The 18,040-nt window shown below is 43.4% G+C and overlaps 1 protein-coding gene across 1 annotated transcript; it reads left to right on the forward strand.

Annotated features, from left to right (window-relative positions):
• The first annotated feature begins 1,465 nt into the window (after nucleotides 1-1,465).
• Nucleotides 1,466-17,551, forward strand: LOC134509002 (protein spire homolog 1-like). Its single transcript, XM_063321397.1, is given in 16 exon segments — nucleotides 1,466-1,498; nucleotides 1,501-1,548; nucleotides 2,050-2,214; nucleotides 2,965-3,090; nucleotides 3,365-3,430; nucleotides 6,332-6,493; nucleotides 8,601-8,669; nucleotides 9,158-9,287; nucleotides 9,745-9,866; nucleotides 11,212-11,287; nucleotides 11,836-11,987; nucleotides 13,181-13,312; nucleotides 14,657-14,721; nucleotides 15,562-15,589; nucleotides 16,002-16,144; nucleotides 17,307-17,551. Coding segments are annotated over 16 exon segments (1,689 nt in total). The 3' UTR covers nucleotides 17,479-17,551.
• The last annotated feature ends 489 nt before the right edge of the window (nucleotides 17,552-18,040 follow it).

Raw genomic sequence — 18,040 nt, forward strand, 5'->3', positions numbered from 1 at the left:
TGTATTGGTGCTCCCAGAATGGTTTTCCATCAAATGGATTGAATTTTTGTGGTCTTCCCTGAGTTCTTCTCCCCTGAGTATAAGACGTTATTTCCTGCCTCTGTCCCTCTCTGCCTGAAGTTGAATGTGCTCTTTTCTTACCTGCCAACATCGGTATTGCCATTAAAATATTTGCTAGAATTCGTTAGAAACAACAGAGTTAAATTGAGAATGAATTTTGTACACAATTATCATCTCTGTTTTCTTTCAAGGAGTCTTACACAAATACAGATTAAAGTGGCGTCCCTTTAAAAAGACAGAGCAAAATTGGCATTAATAATCACACCTGTAGGGAAGAGAGGCACGAGAGCAAACCAGGAGGCAGAACTGATAAAAGGCTGCTATGAGCACTCGCCTGCCCTGGGAAGGAGGGTGTTCAGCTTCCTAGGCTAAGAGTGGTGATGAGAAGCAAAGGTGAAAATGGAGTCTCCACGGTGTGAGCAGAGAATCACAAAGGTCTCTCTAGCCGAGATTCTGAGGTGCTTTGAACATCCTATAAGCGAGGAGCAAGCCTGGGCTATCTGCTTTCAGTGTTGCCGTAAAATGGAGCAGCTGGCTATGGGGCTGCACCCACCACTCCATTCTGTGTTCATAAAGGGTCCTGGAAGCATCTTTATCCATGCTGATGGTACTGCTTCCTTCAAGGTGTACCACAAGTCTGGTAAGAGCGTAGGTAGCTGTGCATGCCAAGGGCTGTTCCTATTCCAGGCTGAAATGTGGGGACAAAGTGGGCAGATATTCTTTTTCCTGCCTTTTTTATTTTTTTTTACCTCTCCTCTCTCTGTGTGTTGTCACGAGGCTATGCTGCTGCCTATACTTCATTGCAAAAGACTGCAGATGAGTGGTAATGCAAATGTGCGGCCTATTAATTTTTCTAATAATGCTCTAGAGAGTCATTTGTTTCTAGGGAATAGCTGGGATGAAAGTTTGTTACCACTTATGTGATTTGAAATAAATAGTCTGAGATGTTATTATATGCCCTGCTCTGTTCATCTTCCAACGTATGGTTCCTTTGTTACAGCAACTCTCATGACATATCTATGATTGACAGTTTCCCTTTTTTGTCACTACATGTAGTCAGCAAGTGGCAACAAGCTTTGTCTTAGGCACTGCTTAGTTGCACTGCTGCAGAAGGCAGTGCTAGGCCGACCCTTCAGGGACAAGAGCGGGTAATAAAGAATAAAAACAAAGATCCAGTGACTTCCTTGTGGTTAGATACCTATTAGCAAACAAAAAAAGTATCCAGCAGCAGTTAATTTGGGGCTAATGCTCATAATAAGAGTATTCTGTGTTGCTTTCCAGGAGTACCCAAATATAGGCCTACTTTCCCCAGGCGGGACTGACCTTAGTCAGAGGGGTTTGTTTCTTTATTAACAAGAATTCTTCCTGTTTATCTCTCGAGAGGGATTCTAAAAGCTGTTTATCAATGCCTATGCACTTGTCTTTCTCTCCATCCCCTCTTTTTTTCCCCTTTCAGATGTTGGCAGCATTCAGCAGTCAGAGGACAAGGTAAGCCTGTGTCTTCACCTTCGTACACGTGCAGATATAATCCTACTGTAGTAGAAGGCCAGGTAAGGAGATAAGGATGTCTTTGGAAATTATTAAGGTGCTTAAATTTGCTGTTCCCTGTGAGAGTGACTCTGTCCTCTGCAATCTGTAAAGTGAAACAAAATCTTAGGACCGAACTCCAGTAAGACAATGGGGCTGGGAAATAACGTGTACAGACGCTGCCTACTGAGAAGTAGCCCACAGTCTTTTTATCTTAATAATAGAGAACTTAGAGGTGCTAGATTAATGGCTAGGTGCCATTTAAAAATCTTGAAACAGCTTGTTTAGGGAGTATCTCAGGCTATGCGATGAGCATCTGGCTGCCTTTTGGGCCCTTCTCATCCTGAGATATGTGCTCAGCCCTAAGGGGCAGTGGAGGGTACATGCGTGGCTGGGAAGTGACAACTGTGAAGTTCTCCACAACACTTTGTGCTGCACTGCTTCCTTGGTCTCTGTCTGCAGCTGCTGGAGTTCTTGGGAGTGGTGATCTATGAAGCCCTGGACTGGGGAATCGACAGCCAAGTGGAGCGAGAACTGAGTGATCCCTTGGAGAAATTGCTGTGCCTTATGTTGAAACTGGACGATGAGGCAATGAAACCAGCAGTCACCCTGCAGGATGTTATCAAGGTTTCCTTCTTCCTACTTAGTAAATATAGCAGCTTTAGATGGAACAATGTTGTGAACCAAGGGGCAAGACCATTTCCAGGAAAAATTTGGGTATCTTATTGGAAGACATAGAGGGAGCACGTGGCTTTCCCATCAGAGGGAAAAGGCAAAACCATCTTAGGTGTGCACAAGTGACTATGAGAAAGAATTAAGAAGGAAGACTGAGCATGGCTCTGACACAGCTGTGCCTACAAAGTCCTTCTGTACATAGTCTCCAAATTGGATACCTAGAAGACTATGGATATTCAAAAAAGTCACTTGTCCATAGTACTCAGTTTCTGCAAGAGTTGGGAATTGAATGTCTCAACTAAAACAAATATTTTCCTCTCAGCCATAATTGAAAGGTATGAGGAGCTTCCCATCCCTTAGTCTGATCAGGGCAGGGGAAAAGAACAGGAAAAGGGACTCTACCTGCTGCATTTTGTTGTGCTTTGTCTGCACTGGAGACTTCCTCTTCCAGGTATTCTCCAGAGCACACCTTATGGAGAATGAGAGAGAGAAATTACACAGCTACTTACATTCTTGTACGTATAAGACTGGACATTTTGCTTCTTTGTTCCTATGCATCTGCAACAGAAAAACAAAAAAGATAGAAAGGGGCTGTGAGGAAGATGTTTTTTAACCATGGATTGAGAAAACTGAATCCTGCTTTATTCTGTCCTACCATATTTTTTTATTTCAAGATCTCTTAAATAGCTGCACTTCTTTCAGGCCTGCGAGGAGCACTCGTCCAGGCCTTCTGAGGCTACCAACCATTACGAAGTGACCTGTAGTAGTCTGTTTACTGAATATATGGAACTTCAGAAGCTTGTGACCATTATCCAGACCTCCAAAGAGGTACATTTGGGATCACCCCTTAGCTGTTATTCCTTCTGCCTTCACCCACTCACTTGGTTCTAAAGTAACCTTCCCGTTGCACTAGAAATGGAGTACCTAGCTGAAGGTCTGTTTTCACGATGTGAAAGCAACTGTCTGCACCATATTAGTACCTTTTGAAGGTTTGGGTGTTTGGAGCATCTGTGCTTTTCAGATTAACATCAGTAATTTATACTAGATAGATGTGAAATCACTGAACAGTGCAAGGTAATGACCTTGTGTGCTTGCTTCTCAGAGTCTGAGAAAAATGGATGTGGAAGATTTGGTGGAAAATCCCCTTCAGAAGGAGGAAAAACATTGGGTGAGAGATTTAATTCCTTCATTATGGGTGCTTGGGGTTTTTTGTCTACCTTGGCTCTCTGAGGCTTTCCATTGACTCCTCTATGAAAAGTACAGCTTGAACACAAACAAAACTTCTTAGGTTGTTCAAGAGCTTAAGTAGTTAAAGACTGGTCTGTAAAGCAAGCTGGGGAGTGAACTTGAAGTTAAACTACTTCATGTGTTAACCTTATGTGGACATTTATTCTACACAAAGAGTGTCTTTGTGGTTCAACTTAAACCACTTCTAAAAATGAAGTTGGAGGCAGTCTTTGGAATAAGTGTCCACAAGTAGTTATTCAGGCTGTTTCTTCCTGCAAATGAGCCCCAAACCTCCAGCTCTTGGCAGGAACTCACACCTGCCAAAAGCAATCTGTTCCTTTCTTGTAGCTGGGCTGAAAACTCCCAGAAAACTCTTCTGTTGGCGGTAGTACTGGGGTGGACAAGTTCACTCTTATGTGGGGTCTGTGCTGGGTCAGGGCTGGAGGGGACTGAAGGCCAGTAGCTCTGTCCATCTTTGTGGTTGTGCAGCTCCAGCAGCTCAAACAAAAGAGGTGATGGAGGGTGAGGTTGGAGATGTAGCTCCTACCATCTTCTCACTGCCTTTCTTGTCCTTCCAGTGTGTCCTTCTGTAGATCTCGGACTGTGTGTTTGGGGCAGAGAAAGCAACTTATTCTGTTCTTTTCAAGGCCCTACACAGTCAGGGCTTGATCAGAAACAAATAGCTCTTCTGGCTGGAGCTCTGCCCAGCATAAACAAATGCGCTGTAGTCTGGAGTCTGTGGAGACAAACGGCAAGCCCCGAGAGACTTGTGGACTCGCTCCCTTTGTCTAAATAGCACTTACTTTGAAGCATGCTCAAACTATTCGTATGAAAATGTTTGTGAAATGTGTGTTTGGGCATATTTTCAATTTTGTGATCTATTAAAATAAACTGGCAGGCTATCTCAAACCACAAGCTCATCAACTGCTATAGCTCTTTTCTGCAGGGAATACATGAATAAATACATGGGCTTTGCCGTGTGGCCTGAAGGCCAGTGTATTTGGCCCCTGTTCCTTCAGGAGACATGAATTCCAAAAGCAGGATGTCTGTTGCAAATCCTCTGCCTCTAGTTTCCAAGTCCCTAAGAACCAGTTGATTGCATTGCTCTGACAAACTCTTGAGCTTAAAATAAGCAGGCTGCCAACTTCACTGGGATCCGACAGATTAGAGCTGATGCCTTGAGCAGTGCCAAGCAGCTAGTCTCTCTGTGGACCATACTTTTTCACATTGATTGCTCCAAAACAGGCCATCTGAAACAGAGATCACAGCCTGATGGTGTGCAGGGTTGTACAGTTTCAGCAGACCTTATCTGTACATGTCACAAGACAATCTTTACCTTGAAGTGAGACCTCTTAGGAACACAGCTGTCTTACTGTTGAACTGAATTCACTGGTTTTGGAGTGTTGTGGCATCTTGCATTGTGTTGCACAGGTGTGGGAAGTTTATCTGGAGTTTGACAATACATGGGATTGCCCAAGTAGAATAATTGCAGTGATCCAGTCAGTAGGGAGAGAAAAGTATGAGTGATAATGATGTCGCCTACACCGGAAAAATGTTTTGGGTGTACAAGTTGCTCTGAAATGGCCAGCTGAAGGCAATTCTTGTCCTGAAAGTAATGCGTCAATGTTACAGTACAGAAGTCTCTCTTCAGGTCATATCTTTCAGTTAAGCTCTGTCACCATCTGAAATACAATTTTAGAAAGTGCAAATGGCTCAGGATAAGCTATTTCCAAGGTCTCTAATACTAACCACTTTGCCCAGAGACTTTTGTGTGTTCTCCTATACAATAAATATAGCCTAGGAGATAAGGCTAGTATATGCTCATTCTCTGAGAGTTCTGGTTTTCTGGAATTGAGGTATGACTCTACCAAAGACACACTAAAACAACCCAACAAAAAAATCCATCTCCTTGAAGACAGCCATCAGTCAGAGCTTGCCTAAGACTCTTCTGATATTATACCAAAATATCTGAAGGGATAAGTTAAGAGAAGATGCTTCATACTGTAAGTGGAAAAGGAAAAGAAGTCTAAGTCAGAAGCTTTGTTCTGAGGCAGTTTTCTAAAATGTTTTGCTTCCCTTTCTCTGTTTATAATACAATCGCTTGTTCTTACTCAATTTGCCTTTGGGATCCAGATAAGTGGTTGACTTTGCACTTCCATTACAGTGTTGTCTAAACATGATATTGAGTTGATTATTTTTTTTTCTGTCTTTAACTTTTGTTGGGTTATACTGCATGTCTGAGCATCCTCAGATATTAATACAGGAACAGGATGAGCAGATGTCAGAGTTATCAGCTTGTGTCTCCAGGCTGAAACTGGTAACATACACTGCTGTGATGGTTACAGTGTGAGATCCCTTTCTCCTTGCCTTCCTCTTTTGTCTGTGGGCCCCTCAGCCCTTGGTTTCTGAAAGTTCAGAGGATTTTAATGATAAGATTTGGGATTTCATTTCTAGTGTTTCCTAGGGTCCAATAATATGAAAAAACTCTGGCACCTGGAGCATTTGCAGGAAGTAGGTATTCAAGAAAATGGGTCTAGCTACCTGGCAGCAGCAGATGTGTTTTGCTAAAGTATATTCATAAAGTTAATGACAAAATTTGGGAATGAACCTGGTGAGCCAGCTCCCAGATCCCTTGTTATAAATTAATTTCTGCAAAGAGAAGCAATTCTCTGTTCCGGTACCGTGCCCTGATCTGCAAGTGAGTTGAAGGGGGAGTTAAGGACATGCTTTAGTGTTTCTGAATATGTTCAATTGCTAAGTGTGCCGTATTACATGGAGGAAGGGAATGCTGCTCTGTGCATTTTATCCAGCGGTTGACTTGGCCCTCACCGGTTTCTCCTAGGCATCCTTGTGGCCCAGTGTCATCCAGGAACTGCAGAATGGTGTGAGGCTGCGCAAGGCCACTGAGCGACCACAGCATCACATGCCTCCAAAAGAAAGTGTCCGCTCTCCCTATGAATTACTTTTGGATGATATTCAGCACAAGAGGTACACGCTTCGGAAGGTGAGTGACTAGAATCAATGGACAACTCTGAAACCACCTGTTCCACTGCATTTCTAAGCAACTTTTGTTGAGATGTCTTCTCCAAAAGCCTGTCTTTCTCAAAGGTACTTCCAAGTCCAGAAGTGTCTGTGTCTCCCTCTCAGCTGCAGCTCAACATTAGATCACCCTGTTTGTCCACCCAAGTGCTTCATTCCCAGTAACGTTTTAATTCACGGACAGCAACGTTTTCATGAAGCTGGATGGTAAACTTTTTCCCCCTCCAGGGGTCAACCACTCCCTTCCCTGGAGCAATTATGATGCCTTGCACACAACAGTTTCATGAAACAGTCCCTTGCCTGCTTATGCTTTCCACCTTGGACACATCTGTCTGCTCAGGCTCCTTGAGCTGAGCTGTGCCTGGCATCTCTTGCTAGTTTCCTCACCTTCCTGGATGTTGTGGGATGTGTGCAAGTGCAAAAGCACTTTTGAGCAAGTCCTTTGCTCTGCCTCAGGTAGAGGCCTCTAGGCAGTGTACACAAGCTACTGCAGGAGTTTTGTCAGGGTAAAAAAAGCTGAGCCCCTTCCAGGGGCAGCTGCTGTGCTGACTCAAGTGGTGGGGGCTTCCAGCAACATGTACAGTTGGTGAAAGTGACCAGATACAAAAATATCTGGGGTGCCTCTAAAGGCTTGTGATGCTGTTTGCTTGCTGCAGCTTGAGCTGGGAATGATGAGCAGATCTGAAACACTGGCATACGGTTTTGTGGCATTGGCCTGCTTTGCAAACAGACATCTTGGCAGAAGATGAGACACAACTCTACTTGTAATAAAGAGTGATATTTTAAAAAGTGAAAACTTTGCATACCGCACTAAACATCATCCTTTTTTTCTCCTTGTTGGTGCTGCTAGAGTGCAGGGGGTTTAAAACCCTCAGCTAAACCATGCACCTTTATAAAACCCCAGCTCTCGCTTTTCTTGACTGTGGCTCCAGACTTCAGATAAGGCTGTGACACTTCTCCGGATATGATATCTTGACAGATATATAAATGAACAGTAGTGGAAAGGAGACAATATATCGTAACTACTTGTGTTCCTTGCAATGTACTGTTTATCAATTCACTGTGCAGTACAGAACTGTAACTCAAGGTGGCAGAATGAACTGGGTCTTTTTGTTTTTCTTTCTTTCTTTTATTATATATTTTTTTCTGTGGTCAAGGAGAAGCACAAAAGTGTTTGAAGAGTAGTGGTCAGAAATGCTAGAAGAAAGCATAGAGTGCGGGGCTCAGGTCTTTGTGAAGGCTCTTAAATGATAATTTCCCCATCTGCAAAGCTATTTTAAAGCTTCTCTAGCAAACAGTAGTCCAATTTGCAAATGAATGAAAGCACAGCTAGTGTGGGAAGCTGTAGCGTTTTTCTACCTGCACTCCCACGTGTTCTGAAGCTGTACACACAGGGAAAGCAAATGGCATAGCCTCAAAGTAAGAACGAGTGAACAAGGCAGCTAAAGACATACATGTGCAACTTGATTTTTTTTGTCAGTTCTCCCCTATGCAGCAAGCACAGGGCCTGATGAGGGAGGCAGCCTGCTTCACATGAATACCTGCCCTGCAATTCTATCTTGCTATTGTTTGTAGTTCATGTAGGGCTGTAAGCCAGTCTCTGGGACTCTAGCTTATGCATACAGCTGCCTGCTGCTACAGTTCTTGTTACAGTCTTGTTAACCCATTCAATTACTCTCCTCCCTGGAGCTGAGTTCTCACTGATGAATGTGATGTGACCATGGTGCTTGTCAGGATCACTCCTGACATTAAAATCTGAGTACAATGTTTTCCAGTTTCCTCAGAGCAGTTCATGAGCTGCTGGGGCTAGAAGCCTGTATCTTTCTTGTGCAAGCCCCAAAGGGCTGTGCAGTGCTGCTGATTGCCTCTAGTCTTGCCACAGCAAATCTGTCTCTACCAAAACCCCATGTAAGTAAACATCATTCTACACTTCCTAACTCAGTTTTGTTATGCCTTCTCCACCTCTCCCATTCCCAAATCCTGACTTGACTCATTCACTGTGCCACTGATTGGGAGGGTGTACCAGGAGTAGAGAAATAACTATTGCTTAAGCATCATTTCTGCTCTTTCAGGTGATCATCGAGCAAAACCACAAGATCCCTGAAGCTGATGTAGCTGTTCTGAAGCCTTGTCTAAAACCTGTAGGTGACCTGGTGGTGTATCTAATGATAGCAAAACAAGATAATTCGGGAGTAGACAGGACAGTTTCTAGGAATATAGAACTAATGTCTTAGCTACTGGTTTGGATTTCGGAGAGGGATATATTAACCACACTTAACTTTTGGGTAGGCCCTCCTGCCAAAACACGGGGCTAGGAAAATGGGAGGTGAAATCTTCATAGGATGAAGATGATCAGTCTCCCTGCTTCCTCCTCTGCTTCTTCCATTTGGAACATTTTTTGGTCCTGAAAGTACTCCTGAAGTTCTCAGTTTCAAATTTGAGAGTTGCTAAAGTATTCTCCTATGCATTATCAAAAGGTTCTTTCATGTGTCTCTTGTGTGCAAGGCCCAGTGCCCTCTTTAATGAGAGGCACTTGTAAAACAATGCTGTTGCTGAAGGAATAGTTCTCTCACCAGTGGTCTTCTCGCTTCGTCCACTGGCTCTTTCTGGTGCTATGCTTTGCCTGCAGGTGCTGGAGAGGAAGCTGAAAGAGCATGTGCCGTGGGAGGCCAGCTGTCAGGAACAGCTCATGGCAGAAACAGAACAACCACAGAAGCTTTGGTCATCACCAGCAAGGGAATATGGGAGCAGGCCCAAAGGTACCTGCTATGAAGTGACCTATCAAGCATACAAGTGAAGTCAGCGTTGACTGAAAATAATGGATAGCTTTTGAAATGAAAGCCCACTTATCTTTCCCATAGCGTGTATAATTCAAGAGAGGTGGGAATGCAAATTCTGTGTTGATAGAGGTGGTATGGCATAAGGATAGTTCTTTCTAGAATATCTGTTTGTGACTTATTAAGACTCAAAAGATGTTTCAGCTTACTCTTTTTTTTTTTTTTAGGGGTGTTCAGATTTTTCTGTCCACTAAGTGAGAGAACAGGATTTTCACCATCACATAAAACTAAAAGATTATGTAACTGCCAGGACAAAGTCCATCCAAATCTTAGATTCTGATGTGTGGGTATCAAACTAGTCATTTTCTTGTCACAGCACAATATCTTATCTTCTCTGTGGTTTTTGTGGGGTTTTTTTTGTTCCCCCTCTCCCCTGCAGAAACGCTTGTGACACCAAACATTGCCTTGAAATCTCCAAGCAATAGTTTCTTAACTCTCCAAGATCCCAGTACCAAATTTAAAAATGTCAACGCTACAACAGAGCAGCTGGGACCAGTTCAGGTAAGGCTTTAGACTGAAGGACTGTGGAGAGGCACAAGTACTTCAGGCATTAGATCTGCACATCCACAGCCTGGAACAGCCAGTTCAAATCCTGATGTGGGCAGTCTTGTCTCTCAAAAGTGAACAAATGTGGAACTATTAAGTTCACTGAAGTCCTTTCCTCTACAGAAGCTCATGCCATATTTAAACACTTCTTTTTGTGGCACGACTGCAGCCTATAGAACCAACGTCTGCTCTGGTCTCTTAAAACTAGATCCTGCAGAAGTTTTGATATGCATGGGAGTTTGGCCAATATGGGCCAGAACTATTCCCACTCTTACCTTACAGTGAGGCATTTGATGCTAGATGTATTGATATATTTGCATTTGATGTGGTATGTGAGCTTGTGAAAGGAAAACCTCATGATTTATTTTCAGGAAGCAACTTTACTGGTGAATTCCCACTCTTTCTGCCTGTGGAGCAATTTCAGGAGCACTATTCTGCAATAACCCATGATACATAGTCCTTGGGTTCTTTAACTCCTGGCTTGAATATTAAAAGCTTGACTGCTTGGTTCTGGGATTTAGCCTGAGCATATTCAGAAATTCTGTGGAACAGAACTTAAGCTCTAACACATCATGTCTAGCACAGATGCACTGGCATACAAACAGGAATCTGTTTTCTGTAAACATTTCTGTCTGAAATGCAGTTGCTTAACTGAGGAAAACAGATATGAATTAATAAAAGCAGAAAATATTCACTGTATTTGCACAAGTCTGTTCTACTTGTGGGAATGCTCAGCATTTGAGAACCCTGTGGTTGATGTATTACTGCTATAATAGAAGGACCTTCATATGGAGACTAATATAATCAAATTTGTTTTCTGCTTTTCTAGAGAAGCTACGAACAATGTTCTTGAGGTACAGCATTGGGTTTGAGTTGGGTTAGTAGGGCACAGTCTCTTGAACTGTTGCCAGTGTTGCTACATGTCAGTTGGAGCCAAGAAAATGGTTCCAATGTTGTATAGGGAGGATTTTGTGAAGTTGGTTCGTGAATAGATGAAACTTTGGGACTAGTATATCTGTATTGAACTTGAGTGAGAGAGAGAACAGATACATTTGAAAATTCACTATCTTAGTTGGAGCTTCCTGGTTGTGGGGGGAATTAACTTGCTATTACCTCTTGAAATATAAAGTTGCTAAATGCACCACATTGATTTCTCTCTCAGCTGCGCTTCCAGCTAAGCCTTGAATGTTTCTGGTCAGTCCTGGGTATCCTGGGTTTTGTTTAGCAGCAGCACTTCTGAGGAAGCAGGCTTGGTGTCTCTTGTATGTAGCTTAAGAACATCCTGTCCTCTGGTCTACAGGAAACCACTCCCAAGCTGCCTTCCAGCACCTGGCTTGCCTCAACCAGGTCATCGGTAGTATCCTGCAACAGCACAGGTCAGTGTACTTCTAGCTGCATGTCTAAACCAGGTGACAAAGTACAGTCAGTGGCCTGCTGGGTTCCCAAAGCCTTAGGTTGGGCTCACTGTATGCTTTCTCCCTGATCACCTGAAGACATTTTACAGGAGGAGCTCCAACAGTTACTAATGAGTCTGGGGAGGTGTCCTTAGAAGACCATTCCTCAGCAGTTGACTGAAGCTTGTATAGCTCCTGCAGCTTCAAAACAATGATAGCATGTCCCCAAAGACCTAACTGGAATTCACAGTAAAAGCTAAATGAGTGGTTTGAATGTTCAAGTAGAAAGTGGATCACTTGATTTCATTAAACTAAATGGTGCTAATGAATTCTTATCACTGCCCACTGACAAGCAAATTACTGTAACCTCTGCTATTTGTGATCTAGGCTGGTGGGGGTTGAGGGGGAGAGATGTAAGCCTTGCTACCTTCAGAAGGCAGTGTAGAGCTCTTGAGCATTCAGCTTTTGGGGTGAATATTTAAAGCTGCCAGCTGGCTTTCTGCACCCTAAATCTATCTCTTCCTTTCCAGGTCTTGCTGCAAATTGCACATGTCCTCCCATGAGTGCACCCACACTAGGAGACATTAAACCTAATGGTTTCCTGAATACTGGTCAACAGCAGCTGCCTCCTTACAGAGGAAGGTCCAAATCTTTAGAGAGAGACCTTCAAAGCAAGGAACTTGTAAGTCCAGCATGTCAGCTAGCAAGCCTAGTCTGATACATCTGGTAATGGTGCAGAGCTTGCACCTTGATCCTCATGCAAGCAGTAAGCAAGTTCTGTGGTTTTTATCTTAGGCCATATTGTATACTGACCTTAAGTTGGGATATTATTGTCTCCTTGGAGACAGCTTAAGAAAATATTGGATGCTGTAGTGTCCTTGTGGAGGCTTCCTAGTTTGAATGGTACGATATAGAGTTGTTCCTCGTACAAGAAGAGAAAGATATCACTGCATTACTTGAAAGTGTCTGTCAAGGTTTCCTCAAGCAGACTGTAGTTGGCAGTGGGATTGTCCTGCTTTCTCTGTCTCCCCTCATTCTTTCTAGATTCTGATACATTCACAAGCATTCTTTAAGCTGCAGTAAAGGGAACAAGTGGTTGACAAAATGTAGATAGCACAGTATCAGCGACTTCTAAATGTATGCAGTACTGAAGTCGTCAGGCTCTGAATGACTGTTGTGGGAACAAGGCTGGGGTTTGTGCGTTTCCACGCAACCTTCTGAATCATGGCCTTGCCCTGTTCTGCCCCAACAAGGTAAGGTGTGTTGTGTCCTTGCTGCCTCCTTTCCTTCTGTTTCCCTCCCTGCCCCATCCCCAGCAAGTCTCTAAACTAACCATAACTCTGTATGACCTCTTTGTTCAGCAGTGTGGTGGGGGATGCAGGTGGGTTGGGCTCCCCACCTGGGGATAAAAGCACTGTTGTCTTTCCTGGTCAACAACCAGACCATAGCTGCCATTTGTGTGGAGCTAGTGGGTCTTGGGAAAGAGAAGGCGAGAGAGCGTTGTGCTGTGGAAGGGGATCCTGTACCTAGGAGGGGTCAGGGTGCCATCTGTGCTGTCGTCTGTACCAAAGGGTAGAATTCCGCAGAGACTGGCTCTGGAGATGGTATTAACTACTGTGGTGACCAAGGGACCTGTTTCCTTAATTGAGGTGTCAGGAAGCTGCTCGCAAACTATAGCAACTACTAAAAGGCCTTGTAGAAGATCCTCTGCTACTATTGTCAAAGAGCCAACTGATACCCGCCCCCATCATTGGCAAAATTGAGTTTTGGGGACAAATGTTCCTGAGCCTTTTGGGACCTAGTTTTGAGGATGACTTCCCCAAATACCTGCTTCCTTCAGCTTTCTCTGATGCTTAACTTCTGTCTTTCAATTAGGACTGTCCCTTTTCTACCAAGTGGCCATCACCAACCATTGCTGAGCTGATTGAAACCAGATATGCAATGATGGTTCTGGAAGGGCAAGGCTTCTTCCACCGAGATAGTGATGGTGTCTTTCCAAGAGCAAAGGTATGTTTCCTTTCCTTCTCTTTGTGCTGTCTTTGCCTTTTCAAAAGCTGGCTGGCTTCATGGCCCTCAGAGCTGAACTACTGAGGTGCTCTCTGCCTCAACTTACCCTGTTGATACAGCTGATCCGAGTTTGGCCCTCAGCTGTAAAAAAAAATCTTTTGATACCTGTGCAGTGATAGCTTCTAATCAAGCTTAAGCTATTTTAATTGCCTGGAAAGTAACCCAGCCTTTGCTTGATACTTCTTGTCTGTTATTTCTACTCTAGGAGAGCTGACTGCTATGAATGTTGGCCAGCTCTGAAATCACAAAGTAATTGGGATTTGGTACTGATAAACAGTGAAGCAAAGGCTCTTAACTAAGGCTCCCACATCTGAGTTGTGCTGACTCAAACCACCTTGCTGAGTGGACTCAAAGGCTGGGGAGATGAGGGGGACAGGGAATGACCCACAGCACAGGACTGTTGGCTGTCCACTCTGCTGAACTGCTGGCTTATTCACTCAGCCTCCCCTTTAGAGGGAGTGTTGCAGCCTCCAGAGCAGACATTGTGAGTACAAGCCCTTTGCAACACAGATGCGAGGAAGTCCGTGCTACTTGGCTTAGGGGTCAGCTTCTTGCCCTCGCTTATTTAGCAGTATAGACAGAGCCAAAGGGTTCTGCTAGCGGAGCTATGCTACTTCCACAATCTGTCTGATGCTACTGAGACTAAATCCATGTTTTTATTTTCTCATCTTACTTACTGACCCTGCTTTAACTTGCGTGCTCTCTGCCTATTCTAAAATGGCTGTCTTACCTTCTTTGTGTTCTTGCTGCTGAAGTTTTTTTAGCTTTCTCAAGCTTTGCTTCTCAAGATAATATCAATTCTGACTGCCAGCTGTGTATGAATGTGTTCTCTTTTAAAAAGTTCAAGCGACTCATCAGCTTCCTTATGACTCATTTTTTGCTTCAGGATTGGATTCAAATTTGCCCTGACTTAATCTCTTTGGGATTGCTGCAGTCTACCTCAAAGAATGTCTCTCTTCTTCCCTCTCTCTTAACTAGCTACTGTTACACTCTTGCACAATACAGCTATTGTTTTCTCAAGAGCCTTTTTTTAAACTCCTGTTGTCTGGCAGCTGCCCCAAACCTCTGCATCATAAAAACACTGGCCTACAAGTAAGACTTTTTTTTGCCTTTTTAGCTTTTAATTCCTGTGTCTTTGCTATCCTTTATTGGACCTCTGTTATTGTATGTGGATCTAAAGCCTTTAGAAGGCTGGTTTGTGTGCTTGCTCTTTGGCAGGCAGTAGATGGTGTTGGTACAAAGATATTTCCCATTGACATTCACAAGTAACTTTCCTTTCCACAGATCTGTTTCAGCTGCCATAAGCAGATGTTTCTTAAGTGGCCTTACAGCTGTTACCTCTGCAGCAGGTGAGCTGGTACAAAAGAACTGAATGAGGAGGGAGAAAAGAGTAGAACAACAGTACTGACAATACTCAGTATTCAAATGGTTGCAGTACTGGATAGGAACAGGTTGCTGAGCCCTTCAGTTTTGCCTTACTGCACAAGCCAGGCTGAAGTGTCTACAGCTGCAGAGGATGTGGAAAAACTTGCCTCTGAAGTGGTATCTCAATTTTAACTCTTAGTATTAAGCTAGCAATAACCAAATTTACTGTGCAAGATTAATTTCTTTCAGAGATCACTCTCGCATTTTGCTCGAAATGTTGGATTTAACTTCAGTCAAGGGCTTGAGCACATTCCAGGAGAGGCTCCTCACCAGAATCTTCTGTTGAGGACTGGAAAAGTGAATTCCAGACCCTGTGACTGGGAATGGAGTTGGACCTACTTGTATCCACTTATTTGTCAGAGGTTTTCTGTTTGTGGGAGAGGAAAAGAGTTACTTCAGGCTCAGTAAGGCTCACTTAAATTTATTTGAAGCAGTGGTGAAGCACTGAATTGATTACAAGCAACAAGTAAACAACTACTGGGAATTGAGTAACTGTCTGATGGTAGTGCTGTGTGAAAAATAATGGGCACTGGCAGATAAAGCCTTCAAGCTATGGATGTTGACACATTTCAGATGGTCTAAACTAGCATAAATAAGAGGGATAGCAAACGGAATAGGGGAATTCTAAGCTTGCTCACTTTGCCATCAAGTGATTGTGCCACAATCACAAATTAAGACTTGCTTGGGAAAGTCACCCTTAGCTGCAATATTGGTATCTGCTGAGCTTTAATCAAATGATAATACTGGGAACTTCTTTCTCTTAGTGTTGTCTGCTGCGACTGCTGCATCAAGGCAAGTCTAACCTTTAGAACAGCATATGAGGTTTTTTTTCATTTTCTATTTCCCCTGCACCTCACCTAGTCTTAGGAAGCTTTCCTTCACCTCACTGATACCTCAAATCTACCCTCTAGCTTGTTGACAAGAAAATAGAAGAGGGAATATTACAAAGTGCAAAAGGAGCCATCGTGCCCCAGACATCTCTTGTCACATGCAGCTAAAACAACTCTAGTTCCTCTTTCTTTCGTCCTGTATAAAGAGGTTGGGATTACTCTGTGGTCTATTTATACAAGGGTCAGGAAGTTCACTGCATTAATATCTATCTTCTAAGTGCACCAATAAATCAATTGCATGCCATGCAAATTTTCCTGGTAAGGAGGAGGATGTGTTTCCGTGAGAACTCAGGTGACTTGTGTTGTGATTCTAGATGTCCATGCCCTTCAGAACGTGTATACATCTCCCGCTTCACTTCTTAAAACTTTTGAGACTCTCCAGAGAAGAGGACCCTGCTACTCAAGAGCAGAAGAGCTCAGAGTTGCTGCATGAAATAGAGCACTGGGAGTGTTTTGGGTAAGCTGGGACAGGGATGTTCTGCTTTTACTTTGAAAGATGTTACAAGCTACTTGTAGACTTGCATATACAAACATGCAGACAACAATATGTAGTATTATGCTGGTCAGCTGAATGTTATGCTGAACGACTGGTTTAGCCACTGGTCTAGCTAGTCTAGAGTTCTCTGGAAGTATTGTGGATTTTAGATGACCAAAAGTGAGGACGTGTAGGTTCTCTGAAATCCATTTTGCTTTTTAGCTATCAGGTGTCTGATATAGATTCAGAAGTGTCTATATTAGCCCAGATATAGATGGTTCCTTGTGACAGCTTAAATTTATATGAGAATTTCGAGACCCCATTATATTTTGTCCCCCACAGCTGTGAGTCTGTCACTACAACCCAGGAGTAGCCCCTTTATACCTAGAAATAAACTATGCTAATGGTCTGAGGTATAATGGATTGAAGAGTAATGCCACAAATGGTTTCTCAGTCCCTCCACACACACAGACACCCTTTCCTTTTTGTCCACAGAAAGGGAACTATTTCAAAAAGAGTTCTGGGTGGAAAAGATAGACCTTGTGGGTATAAGTGCAATACGTAGGTCTTGAAACATGCATTATCTGTTCTCGTCTTTCCAAATCAGTTATATATTCCACTGGGGGAACAGGTATCTTTTATCTCTGAAACCATTCTTTAATGTAGCCAAAGTAAATAGGCACACCAATTTCTGGTTCAAAGGCTTGTACTTCAGTAGTGAACACTGCCCCTGATTTTTGGCCACTGAAGTTAACTGTGTGGGGCAGTGGTTTGGTCTGTCTTACAATGCAGGTGCTGCAGAAGAGGTCTGAGTGACTGCATTACTGCCATACTTCAGAATGGCAAAAAAAAAAAAAAAAATCCTGCAGCATAAGGATGCAGCCATAACCTTGGAACAACCACAGATATCTGTTAGGTCTTTGGCTGACATACTGTCAATAGAGAGAAGGTGTCTTAAGTGAAGCTGTTCTGGTGCTTAGTAGCTTTCCTAAGCGGAGTTGACTGCTCTGTTGAACTCATGCATTTAGCTAAATCACTTAGCAGTGTTGGATCAGGTGTGGGGGAAGGGTGGAAGAGCACCGTACCCTCTAACAGAAATCTGGGTCAGCTTTCCTGCTTTTTCTTTTTCCCTCTCCCACTCCAGTATACCTGTTATTTTGGAACCCCATTGCCTAGCACAGCCTCTGTGCTGTTACGCAGGGACCATGGCAGACTGGCTGACTGCAGACATCTGTATGCGATGTGAGCGGTATCTGTTGAACATGGCTTCCAGTCAGCAGCAGAGCATCCCTCTCAGGAGAATTTCCTGGCCTTGAACCAAACTGGAATGACTCTACCATACATCTCTCCTGTCACTTGTTCCGTACCTGAAGTAAATGAAACCGCTTTATGCACCTACAAAGACCTATAAAGGCCTGAATAAAAGACCGCCCTGCTGGCTAGTCTAAGCAGGAAGCACAGTTAGTATTTATGCATTGTGAAGTATTATAAAGCATTGTGGTTTTTAGAGCTGTTTTAATTCTTGTCTGTGTCTTTGGGAAAAATAAATGTTGAAGCACTATCACGCCTCTAGCATTTCCTCCTTTGCACCTGCAGTTGTCATTGTTCTGTGGCACTGTTTGCATTCATTGCTGAGCAGACTTCACCCTATGTAATGAGAACAGGCAAACTTTTAACCTAAAACCTCTGTTCCTGAGAGGCTTGGAAAGTGGACCTCTCGGTTATGTGATCGCATCACCGTGTATTTTTCTGGTAACTCACTAAAAAGCGCTTAAAACTCACTGCTCTGCATGCAATGCTGTAGTGATGGCTGTCAGGTGGCCTGCTCAGTCTGCTTGCTCAGGAAGCTAGCTCTTGATTTGTTTTTCATCTGTGCGC

The sequence above is a fragment of the Chroicocephalus ridibundus genome, chromosome 1 (genome assembly GCF_963924245.1).
Source record: "Chroicocephalus ridibundus chromosome 1, bChrRid1.1, whole genome shotgun sequence".
In the NCBI taxonomy this organism is placed as follows: domain Eukaryota; kingdom Metazoa; phylum Chordata; class Aves; order Charadriiformes; family Laridae; genus Chroicocephalus; species Chroicocephalus ridibundus.